This window comes from Acanthaster planci, linkage group LG10, assembly GCF_054643075.1.
Source record: "Acanthaster planci isolate LZ-2023a linkage group LG10, COTS_SCS, whole genome shotgun sequence".
Taxonomy (NCBI): domain Eukaryota; kingdom Metazoa; phylum Echinodermata; class Asteroidea; order Valvatida; family Acanthasteridae; genus Acanthaster; species Acanthaster planci.
In genome coordinates, this window is record NC_141786.1 from 2033352 (window position 1) to 2046470 (window position 13119).

General features: G+C 41.3%; 1 protein-coding gene and 1 pseudogene across 9 annotated transcripts in view; both read right to left on the reverse strand.

The window, feature by feature from the left end:
* Nucleotides 1-13119, reverse strand: part of LOC110983543 (monocarboxylate transporter 13-like) — a 62861-nt gene that overhangs the window by 8462 nt on the left and 41280 nt on the right. For 7 of the 8 annotated variants that reach the window (XM_022242858.2, XM_022242859.2, XM_022242857.2 and 4 more), the window contains one exon: nt 9733-9999. In XM_022242858.2, coding sequence (XP_022098550.2) covers nt 9733-9999 — 267 coding nt within the window. Of the gene's footprint in view, nt 1-9732; nt 10000-11939; nt 12021-13119 lie in introns of those variants that run through there. The other variant, XM_022242864.2, reaches the window with a different exon arrangement.
* LOC147797562 (alpha-N-acetylgalactosamine-specific lectin pseudogene) lies at nt 316-5025 on the reverse strand (annotated as a pseudogene). Its single transcript, XR_015426989.1, has 2 exons — nt 4864-5025; nt 316-1707 (listed from the first exon to the last, which is right to left on the reverse strand). The product of XR_015426989.1 is annotated as an alpha-N-acetylgalactosamine-specific lectin pseudogene (transcript).

The following is a 13119-nucleotide window of genomic DNA, read 5'->3' on the forward strand; positions in this document are numbered from 1 at the left end:
GCATTTCTGAGATCCTATACGCAAATTATGGTGAAGCAACTTTAGAAAGCTTGAAATAGGCAATTATCCTCACACAGGTTTTGACGATTTCGCAGTGGTAACTTTCAAGCTGGCACTCGGAATCTCAGACGAATACAACGATTAAAAAATTGGATTTAACAAAGACACCACACAGAACCGAACTAATTTACAGTGTAGATATGTTGCTTCGATAACAGCGAAAGGTGGTTTGTTCAGGTAAGTGACCATTAAGTTATGCGGAGTGACGTGGCTGGAACCACAGGAAACACATATCAAATGACACAAGGAGACAACTTATTATGCTCTTTGTTTAATGTTTCACGCAACCTACGGCTCAAGCCTTCAATCCAAAGATAAATTGGAAAATTCCTTCAGCTCCTTGTAATGAATAAAGCATGTATTGCAAACCATAGTTTAGAGTAACCTTTTTCCTCATACATGGTTCGTGGGCATGGACTTGGTACTGCGAAGCTTTTACCGTAATTCCCGATTCAAAACAAAACAAAAAACTAAAACAAAAAGGAAAGTATTTTTGAAGCTGGTACATACCTGCAAACTTGTGATGAAATTGAATTAACTATCACTATTATACTTTGGGGGTTGAGCTACAGGTGGCCGAGTTGTTAAGATTTGTGACTCATGACCAGAGGGTCAAGGGTGCGAATCCAGTTGCTGGCCTTCGGTTGGTGGCCTTAGGCTAGCAACAATCTCCATCAACAGTTAACGCAGATAAGTTTGAAACGTGAAACTATACCGTATGCAAAGTTTAATTCAACAGTTTGAGGTGTTTTGCGGGTGTTTATTTAAGTGCTGGATATTTCTTTTGATTGAAAACAATAAATCTGAAATTAATTATGGCTAGAGGATATTTGAAATAACGTATTTCTATTGAAAAAATGGTGATTTTAAGCCCACAACCAAAATAACTCTTCCAAGCAAAATTGTTAACACATCAAACCTCAAATTCGAATTGAACAGTATCGGTGAAATTAAATAATTTCCTTCACTAAAGACACGACGTGTGTACTTAGACGGAGTACCCTGAAATTTTGTTTGCCTGTCTACTTCATCTTCAAAAAAAAACCAACAACAACAACCCCCCCCAAAAAAAACAAGTTGTCTTCTTCTTGATAGAATTTGTCGTTGTCCTCGTTGACCGTACTGCAGGTCGTATTACCCTACCCGGGTAGTGGACATCTTGCATATGTAGGCGTACTTGTGAGAGCACGGTATGTCATTCCAATCTGCATACGTTTTTTGAGGGCGAAGGTGGACGCAATCCTCGTTGTTGTGGTTGTCTGGTTGGGATTCCCCCCATGCGTTGTAGTCAACATTGCTGCCGTCTGTCCAGTGGAAGTGTCCCTCTTTCGTGCGGTCATCCATGCCGATCCACAAGTAGTTGTAGTTAACAATGGCAGTTGTCCACATTCGGTAGACAAATTGATTCTCTGCCTTGTTATGAATGGACACCAGGTGGCCTTTTCTACTCCCAGCGATCTGCTGGCAGTGCTTCTCGGCTTCGTCAAAGGTCTGGGGAGTGGCGAAAAGACGGTAACAGCTGCCAAAGTGGAGGGTCCACGTCGGTGGACAGGTCGGACAGCCTGCCTGGCACCTTGCCACCAAGTCAGAGGCAAGTCCAACAATGAAGACAGCAAACACGACTCGTAGGAAGGCCATGATACTATGCTGAAAAGATATAGGGGGAGATTTTGTCAGTAGGCTATATCAATAAACGTATTGCACTTAACGACTGAGGAGGATGGGACACTTTGCTCCACTTGGGTGATGGGAAACTTTAAGACGTTATGAGCATGCCTGCATAGTTCTGAGCATGCGCAATACCTTGAAAAGGACCGGTATGTCTGCAAGTTGCCACCAGCGCTTCAAAAAAGGCCGTGTCCGAAACGGGCTTCCAGAGCTACGGCTAGGTCTATTGTCTACGCGTCTCCACGCATTTCTAATGGAGTGGAGACCTAGACCTAGCTCTAGACAAGAGATTCAGATGCAGCCTTCGTCTCCCATTGGCCTGCGTCAGCTCTAGATTTCTGCGTTGCCGCCACTTCGCGCTGCGCAATGCGTGGAACATTTCTTACTGTACCCAAACCTGGAACGTTACGTGACGTGGGTGACTGATCATCCAATTAACGGCAGGGAAAAGCCTACAGAGCATACGGGACCAAATTGCATACTAGATCGAATGAACCAGCTAGTTATTCAAACAGCTCATGCCCAAAATATACAAGGTCATTTGGACGCGTGTACAACGACAGCCTTTTTAGTGTGGTTACTTCCAACATATTCCAAACACTTTGCTGTCCACTTCCGCATGGTACGCGTTGTGTATTGGAGATGGTTAGGCATTTTCGGCTGTCAGCGGAAATGTATGCAAGTTATATGTAATGTATATTTAAGTAATACATGTGTTTTAAAACGTATGGTGAATCTTGGAGTTCCTGCCGGAAGTTTATGTCATGCGCAGAAGAAAAGATGTAAACACCTCGTATATGGACTATGAGAAGGATGTGTCGCAAAGAAAGGATACGAGAAGCATACGTTCAAATACAATACGCTGATTGGTAAAATAATTTTCAACTGGGCCAATATGTTTTACAATTTACTGCGCCGCGCAAGTAATGTTTGGACAATCGAAAGAAATTATGTCGAACTTCAATGTTCAACGACTTGTGAAACCCATGGTAAAGGTGGGATGTAATCTTTTATACATTATAACGTGGCAACATGTGTGAAATCAATTACGTTTACCGTTTTTTAAGCACAGAAACATTCCTTCTTATATCAGCGCTTGTAGGGATAGGAACTGCGATAGAAACAGACTGCACCGATGCCAATGTAAAGCACAACGGGAACCTTTACGGACGTATCCCATAACCTGCATCAAACTTGTCACATCAGCTCTATCGACTAACAGAGTGCACGTGGTACATGATACATGTAGACAGGTGTCCTGACAGAACACACGGGCAACTTTTGCAAAGCTACGAGAGTTTCGTATTCTCGCGCGACCGATAAGTTGGCCAATCGCAACGTTGTGCCTAAAACATTGTCTCCGTGTTGACTAGAAAACCTTTTTGCAAACACCAAATAGCGTCATTTATCGTCTACCAAATATTGATTATTTTGACGGTCCCAGTAAACGAATTTATTTATTCGAGTTCTAGGTCTAAGCGACATAACTGGTGTTAAGAGACCATCTCAAACCAATACCTACTTTCATGTCACCGCAACATTTCAAACAAGACCTTCAAACGTTACGGTAGTCACGTTATACTGATAATCAAATGACTGGCTTTCCATTTTACGTCATTCCAAATAAAGTTGCAAATGTACACATATCTTCATTTATTATCTCTGACCATTTTCTCCGTCTTATTTTTTCCGTCTTTGTTCGTTTTTCCTCTGCTTTCCTTTTTTCTCTTTCTTTCTTATTTGAGTAGTTTACTTCATCCCTTGTCGTTTTCATTTATTACGAAGCAAATCATTACCTAGTTTTTATTTGAATAATACAAAATAATTAAGTGAATAAAATATTGTGTTTCTGATTTTCCTCATACCACAATAGCCTGTATGGTTGGTAAGTTGTATAATGCATATTAACCCGTTCACTTAATTTGTTAGTAACTGGTTCCATATAGTACAAGCATTTGCTCTTAATCTAGAATTCCCACTGCATTCCTGTTATTTTGATAATGTAACCGAGTAGGTATTCTGTTTCGGACATGGAAATAAAGTATACTAACTACGCCTATATAAGGTGGGTTTGGGCTAAATTATGGATGGGGCGACACATACACGCCACTTTCCTCACATGTGTTTTGAAAAAAAGACCAAGACTTGTGAGGATGAACGAACATCTTGCTTCCTTTGTCAGATTCAAGAACAGTGCCACAGCGCGTCAAGGAAATGTCTATGAAAACCGGCAGTTTCAGAAATTCATTCATTCGGCACAGTAACACAGAATGAAAACATTACGTTATCGAATAACAAAAAGACTTCTACCTCTTCTTCGAAATCAACCGGCTGTTATCTGGCGACATTATTACAGTGAAATTATGGCAAAAACGGCCCAGTTGAAAACACGAACGGTGTAAATGGAAATGTTGGTCGTAGGAAAAATAGTGTTTGACTGTCCCCCATCCCAGTGCTCCTGTAATTATGCATGAACTAACCCACATGTATTACCAGCGCGGTTGTATGACCTCGGACCCAAAGTCACGCCAGCATGACGCAGTTAAAACGACACTTTCAACCTTGGGAAAGTTAACAATATTGTTATCCGTTTGTTAAATTAAGTTCGTTCATTTCCTTGCGATTTGGTGGATGTGTGTAGTTATGGTACCGGTATATTATGTGATCGATTCTCGACCAATAAAATCGCAATCTCTTTTTCAGGATGTATTTATTTATGTAAAATCGGAATTTATTACAAATTTTGGTGGCCTCCCGTTAGCGAGGAGGGCCGCAGTAACCTGTTGTACAATATCATAATTTCCGTATTCTGAGACCTTTTATTTCAATTTCTGTTTGGCTTTTTTCCCAGTTGTTGGTCAGATTTCTGGAGGGATAATGCGTTTTTCCCGGTGGATAAGATATGCTTTTCTGATTGCATATCTGAAAAATAATTTCTGAGCCTGCAGCTGCTTTCCCGGATTGCAATTTTCTATCAATGTTGACCAGAAACCGAATCAAAGAGGCGCACGGCTCACGCTTGAAACTTCTCCAGCGTTAAACATAGTAGAAAATAATGGGAAAAGTTTTGACTTTCAAGGCAGTGAACATGATTTAAATGTCAAAGTAGGCCTATCCTTTGTTTCAAACACTCACCTCTTAATCTCTCACTGGGAATCAGTTGCCTCAGGTTGTCCTATGGTGATGGGTGATGAGCTCTGATCGTTGTTAGGATTTCAGCTCCTGCTTTTAGATTTTAAACGATCAGCGGAGCAGACACGGAGGACAAGGACCAGTTTGTAATTGGTCCGCCCTGGCTCCCACAATGCCGCCTGTCACCGACTCTTTTCAATTTGGTTGGGCGGAAGATGTTAATAATACAATTTTAGGAATAAACATTGGGCGAGAGACATGTGTGCATGATTCCCCTCGTGCCCTGCATCCCTTGCAATAATCAGACCCGTCTATGACGTCACTAACATTTTGGCCCCGCCCAATTGTGTTCATCTAGGACCGTGCATAGTGACTTTGTCAAAGTGGTTGATTAAAAATATTAAAAAAAAAACACCCAGCAATAAGGAAGGACCTGGCCTACGCATGTTATACCCGTAGTTTATCTGAGCTACCAGGTTACTGGTGCTGGGCCTCACAATCATAAACGGTATGATTATTTATGATCGTATGACGTAGTTATGAACAGCGCAAATTGCTTTTACAACAGAAGCCACGAATCAGTCCTTATCCATTTATCGTTATCGTTTCACCTCCAGTAAAGCCCGAAGTAGGTGTTCGGTAACTTTGCGTCAGAATCAAAATGTGTTGACTGAAGTTTGCTTCAGACAATCACAAAGATTAACACAGTAGCATATTTAGTTCAGAAATCCTTTCTTTTGAATTTAAATCGCTCCCAGTTCGAAATTTGCTAGCGTTGTAGTGACTTAAAACGTCATGACATATTCTCGGCTTTGGGGCCAAATCTCACCTGTGAAAAGTTGAGAAGGCTCATAACTCTTTGTATTTCGGTTTTTTGTCATTTTAAATAGGTCATATCCAATCTACATTAAGTCAAGTTTAAACCTGATGGGGATCTTCAGTCTTTTGGACAAGCTGATAATGAGTCTGAAACGGTTACCCGGTTACTACATTTTCGTTGACTTCGCCTGCCTAAATTTCCTCCTCTTCGCCAATTCATGGCTGTTTATGTACAATAAGAATGCATCAATCCCTTTCTCTGAAACGTTTTCAGTGAGTAATTCTGGGTTCCCAGTTTTGAACAGGAAAACCTTTGTACCGAACTACGTCTTTCCTGGATGACATTACAGGAACAGCGCCCTCAGATGTCCAGAAAAGCATGTTTAGTTATAACAGTTTAAAAGTGCACTCTCGATGCATGTCATCAAATAGGAATGTGTAAAAGGGTTTTCATGCACTGCAGAAAAGTACATAGTTGCAGGGAAAAAATGTGTCTAGGAGAAAACTGCATTGCAGCTACACTTTTAAGGTCTTGCATTGCGACAGAGCTGCTGACAGAACTTCAGAAAAGCACCGGAGCCAGCACGCAACCTTTTTGACACTGCTATTCCGAAATCTTGAGAAATGTCTCCATCTCCCTGACACGCCATTAAGGAATGTTTTGATGACTGCAATGAACTTGTCAGGGAACTTAGTGGGATTCGTGGACGAGCTTCCATAGAGTCTTGCAAACAATGGTACTGAATTTTCGGGTCAGCAAAAGAATCGTCTCCAGTCACATTACCAAATAATTGAATGACCACACCTCCTAAATACCAATCATCATAGCCTGAAGAAAAACGACCTCTCAGATGTAACTTTTTGATATGGAATATGACCCTGGCTTTAGGTTACATTTGCCACGGCTTTCGACACTATCACACAAACAGTACCCTCCACTTTGTACTGTATGTAAAACGCAGAAAAAAATCACAGGATGACCTCTTCGAGACGTCACCTTCCATTGTGACATTTTTAGCTGCCTGTTTATTGACATGCATCGCTCACCTCCAGTCTGTGGAGAATACTTAAAGTTCCAGAATACCTTTTTAAATATAGGAACTTTGAGAATTATCACGCGGCTCTTGCTAATAATTTCATCACTGATGATCTAACTTCAGCTTCCACATAAACCAAATTCAAGCCTGTACACATGCAAAGAGTGATCAGAGCTCGAGTTGAAGTTCTCGAATAATATGCATATCATCTGAACTTTAGTGACGTCATCACAACTTCAAGTTGGCCTTATTCACAACACAGCCAAATTGAATCGAAAGCAAAGTTCATTTTTTAATACAGAAGTAGGGAAAAGGCTTCGAATATTGCGATATCTAGGATTTGGGAGGTAGATTGGCAACCAAACCAGTATACAATGATTTCATTTTCCGAAAATCAACATGAGAGAAATAAGAGGCGATTTATTTCCAAAACCAACTCGGCCAATTTCAGACACACGCGAGGTCAATTTTGGTGTTTGTATTAGGTTAATGACGTAACGGGGAGAAAGGCACAGTAGGTATACATGAAGCAAGCATGGAGGTACGTGTACACTGGCATTGTTGCGGTCCAAACGCAATAAAACGAGGAGTTTTGATGACGTGTAGAAAATGCACGATATTATACATTAACCTCTAAAATGCAAAAACGCAGGTTTTCACACAAAGTACAATCTTATTTTGTCAAGTAATAACCTTCCCCCTCTTTTTTGCCAAGGCAGTTCATGATCTCTCAGGCCTAAATTATTTCCTCCCATTTGAACGATCTGCGCGTCTCCTTCTCCCCTTGCGGCAGGTTGTGTGGACAGGTGCGCCATATAGATGAGTATCGATCAAGCTGGCGATGCGATCATCTCTCTTCGTGTGTATTATCATCTCGTCTCAGTGCGTCTAGGCGCGCCACCGTCTACCCGTTATCGTGTAGGGTGCATCAGTACTGGGCGTAGCCGCCGGCGGATCGAGGATATTATTCCAGTGTAAGATGGTGAATCTCTCCGGAACTTATTTCCGTTTATTGCAACATCACTGATTGCCGTCTAGATATCCTTGGAATTATTTTTTACTTTCCGTTGGAAAACCAAACGTAGAATGGCTTTATAATTACCACTTGGCATGAAACGGTTGACAACATGGTGCATACATTTTGAATAATTTTCCCCAAATGAATTTTCAGTGCTCTGGATAGCAGACTCGGAATTCTTCTTTATTGAAAACGAATTCGATGTTCATCGACTGTGTTTGGGGAAAAATGGAATTGAATTGATTGAGTAGTAGAGTTGACGAAATTCTTGTCTAATTCAAGATGCCTGAAAAATTGTATTCACCAGCACCAGTGATATCACCATTATACAAATTCAACATTTTGTTGACGGAAGGTGGTACTTTCCTCTCTATGTGAAGTCGTTCATCTACTGACTGTACCACACAAGCCGGCACGGAACAACCATTTCATACAACAATGCTGTCTGGTCTGCATCGTCGTTTTAAGATGGTGTTTCCCCTCCGTCCAGATTGTAACCGATTTTTGCGATTCAAGAAGCTCAGTTTTGCGTGGACAACTGCACATACACCGCCGCAGCCCCCGAGCGAAATCAATAATCTGCTTGGGCCGCGCACGTGATGACATGAAACGAGTTGGCCGCACGGAAACTGTGTCTATGAATGTCTGATGTGCGTCTTGTAATTAGAAACTGACTGGCCATATCATAGTAATGCAGATCTTAAAGATTCCAAGATACCTTCTGACGTAGCAAAAAATACAACAGATTCTTTGCCATTTTTAAAATGCTGAACGCTTGTTCTTAAAAACATGGGCAAAATTAAGTCACTGGGCTGACAACAGATAAACCTTTTAAACATTGTTTTTTTTTACCGAAATCAGTACTGTAAATTTCGTAACTGATTTTTTTAATCCAAATTAGTTTTCGACATGCTAAGTTAAAATTTCTTTCGAAATTATTTTCGTATTTGTGTAACATTATGGGATGCACTGTTTCATGTGTTTATAATCAATAGACACACCAGAGCTCAAGGAGCAGGGGAGTCGGTCCAAGTTAAAGAAGTGCATCGAATAAGGTCAAGGAAAGTCTAATATTGTTCGATCCGACAGCTCTATAAGCGAAAATTTGAATCTGATCCAAACCGAGAGCCATGGCTCCATCCACTCCGATCATACGGCTTTGGTTGATTCAATCCAAATCCGACGAGGCTGACCAGCAAAACTAGCGACACAAAACCGAATCTGGCAAATAGTCAGTGCTAAACATAACTTGTCGACGAATTCTAGGTTGTAAATTGAGACATATCGCCGGGTTCGTTCTTGCGTGTCTTAAACAGGTTTCAGTAAGAATCGACGTAACCTTCCATATGAACTTACAAAAAGCTTTACAACATTTAACCCTAAATTTGATGTATTCAAATAAAAAGAGAATAAACGAAGGACAACCTCAGGCAACACAATTTAGTTTAAGGGTATGTGCTCAGTGGTAGCGCCTTGTCAAACGATCTTACCTCCCGCTTACTTAATACAAGAATGCATAAAATGAAGAAAACAAGAACTGGAAAATGTTCAATAAGAACTTAACATTGCCGCGTTTAATGATTTATGAGCAGTAGCGGACAGGTTCAGGTATTTCAAACAAGTAATAAGCACAGCTGAATTTTACTGGACATCGAGGAAGATGATTCAGATAATTTGTAGTGTGGATTTGAATCCATTCTGAATCCGACTGAAATTCGCGATCGGTTTCGGATCTGATTGGACGTGGACATCACTGGTTTGAGTTTAAAGCAACTGCAGATATTTGTAACCACCAAATCCCGTCAAGATCTGCATGTACTTTCACTTTGGAGTATCAACTTCATAGCAACCAGGAAAGTAATCTTTCTAACAACATCCAACGAAAAAGTGGCCAGCGCTTATACTCTCTTCTTATTAGAAGTAGCTCAGCCTCCAGCCACAACCATTTTTTAGACACGGCTTGGGCTTATCGTGCATCAGGTGGAAGAAATGACTCACCTGTAAAATCGGCGAAAGTCACGCAAAGGGAGCTGATCATACCAATCAGGGAAGTGCTTGTTCCGAAGACGTCCCGAAACGTGGGGAGGAACACACCCAGGCACTTGGCAATACCCTCCCGAAAAATCAAGGTGGAGTGAGCGGCGAGGAGGACGAACCAGCCCCATCCTCCATCTGGGGCCACTCCCGGTGACGACATGTAGCCCCGCCTTCTCCTCTTCACTGACTGGCGGCACAGGGGAGTTCGTGGCTCTAGAGAAACATAATCTGTTGCAAAGAGACAAGACATCACATCTTTTTTTGCTTCAAATTTTATTTCACATGAGACCTGCAGCATCACAGCTAATCAAAATATTATGGACTACAAGTTTATTGCCAGTGGTTGGAAACATTCCAACTGGAACCTCTGTTGACGTCTTCTTAATTCAAATGAGAAGTGCACAAAATAGTGCTTGCTTCAGAAAACGAAAGGTGAAATTACATATCTCAAACAGAGCAGTATCCAGCTTTTCACCTTGGATCCCACCATGCCAGGAGGGATGTAGGCCACTGATTTTAAACTCCTCAAGCCCACATGATATTCCGACCAAAAAGCTATAATCAAGTCTTGAAAGTTATTACCATTTCTCTAATCCCAGCTTTCACCAAGCACAAGCACGTTTTACAATTGAAACAATCGCACTGGGGAACTGTACTCTGCCTATTGGCCTTAGATGTAGTGATCGTAACGAACGATGTCTCACTTTAAAAGGAAAGCGCAATTGAAAATATATACAAACCTTGCACGTTTGAGTTTCAGTTAACCTTAGTTTTAATTTGAATGTGGTGTTTGAACGGTATTTTGGTGTATTTTGGTTTGAATACAAATGCAAATACACAGAACTGTGATTTCTTTTCATGGAGGACGTTGCGTTACAATGTATCTGTGCACATTCACTGGAATGTTCGGTATCTTATTGGTCCGAGTATCCTTTTCTTTGGTGATAAATGAGACCCGAGCTGGACCAAGAAAGGGTGCAATTTTCATAGCAACAGAGGCTCCTTTGGTCGGATGAACTTTTCTGGTTTACGAACGACTATGGATTGCATGCGTTACGGTCGCATGGCTACCAACAAAATTGAACACCCCCGACCAACATGGCTCTTTTTACTCTATGCAAGGGTACTTCTGCACGGGGCAGATTTTTCAAAAACAAACCAAAAGCAACCCTTTCTCCAAAAAACTTTTCAGTGAGGGTAATTCACAATTTGGACTGAAAAACATAGACTCAGCAATGTCTTTTAATAGGGACTGATATCACAGACAAAAGCATCCCCTACAGTCCTCAATAAAGCATAGACAATTCTTGGTTTAAAAAGGTGCACAATATTGCCTCCGGTGGCCAACACCCTGATACGTCACCGATATAGCGCCCAATGTCACGGAGCTCTTATTGGAGAATTTGCTGAGCAAATGCATACTGAGGAAAGGTCAGGAACAAAACGGGAACCAGTCAGAAGAGAAACACAGCACAGCGTCAAGTGACGTTGTTAATTAAACAAAAAAGGCGAGGACGACAGACTTGAGAATCTGTCAATCAGTCTAATACAGTTGCACACTAACAATAACGCCAGACGGAATGAAGATGCATAAAAGTCAGTAACAGCAATCTCAAATGGGAAACATCGGCATCATTATACTGTAATCTGCTCTGTAAAGTTATACAAAAATTGACCTCTTAATAGTTATTTTTTTAATGTTTAATAACAGAAAAAGAGGTACAAGTGAGGGAAAACTAAGGAAAAAGTGGTTAAAAGTAAAGTTTAACAAGAAAAACACAAAGACAAACAACCAAAATTATATTCTACAATCAACATGCAAAAGCAGTACAAATGACAAAATGATGAAATAAAATCAAATAGGAGGCGTGGTGAAATATAAGTTGAAATGAAAGGAGTGTTTCACTTTAATGAAAATTCGTAAGTGGCTCGAAAATGAAACAAATAGCGGTAAATCGAAAAATTAAGTCAACATCAACCCGTAGAGCGTCTGAAACCGTGTACTTACTGCTAAGAGCGTCTCTCACACTCAGTGTACAATTTACTGTGCATTCTTAAAAGAAATAAAGAATGATCGACCCTTTTCTGAAAAGACTGATATCACTAGAGTGGTTTAAACAAAACAAATACAAGAACAGCCATTTGAAGCAGCACTTTATACACATTACCTCTTTCAGTGAAGGTCCGTTGATAGCTAGCTTGGAACTTTCCACTTGGGTCTACTGTGAGAGATGTGAAACTGGACTCAGTGTGAGTCCAGTCAGACACGGCATGCGGTGCGTGCTTTCAGATTGTGCACAATACCAACGGCTGTTTAACTGTCATATACGGCTCTTTCATGACATGCACAGGAGATTAGGGTTTGCCAAAAGACAGAAACTTACGGTATTGAATTAGAGCTCGAAGCAGTGACCACAATATGAAGTGAATGCCGAAAGCCGTCGCGTCGTTTGTTGCTGTATTATTGAATTTTTTTTTACATTTGCTTCAAGGTTTGCGTTAGCCTATGATAAAAGATGCTGACTTGGCTGTAAAACCGTTAACAACGTCTTAAACTCAGTGGACAGGACTAACGGCTAGTCCCAAGGAAATGAATCTCCTTTGCCTAAAAGCCTTCCAGCCATCTAGCCCTTAGCAACAGAGCAAGATTACATTATCACCAATCCAACAGAGACACAAGGAGCGTGATTCATGCGAGTCCATCATCGTTCAGTCAGTTCATGCCAAACCTCAGTGAAATTGCCTTCTTGGTTTTCCCATTTTAGTCAGACGAGCAAGAATAATTTCAAAAAGTAGCGTTTGCAAAGTGTCGGGTTTCTCCAAAAAACTGTCGGCAACACTCTATCGTGAAGCATAAAACAGCCGTTGCATCACTTTTTCCTGGATTAGTTCTGTCTAAACGGCAGGTGAAAGAAGATGAGACTGTTCTTTCACAATTCCAACTCCCGTCCACTTCATTTACTTACTCGTTATAATGAAGCTTTCTTGCCATGGAACAAATCAGCCAACAGAACCATAAGCCACTGGTGGCACAACGTTCGTGGGAGGTTATTCGAACCGTGGAACACCTCTTCCACCGATAGGGTATTATGATTTGTAAAAAAATGCGCGCGCATCAGATTCAAGAACGCATGCGCGAGCGTTGCGCCAAAACATTTATTGAATCTCCTTGGGGTAACCCATTGTTCACGGTGACGACACCATGCGTCAGGCGTAGCCATTGGGGACCTGGGGAGGGGCACGTGCCCTCACACATTCCCGGTGCCCCAGGTCCCCCCCCCCGAAAAAAAATGGATGAATGGATACTGAATAAGGCTAACAAAGACTTAGCCCCAAAACACACACCAC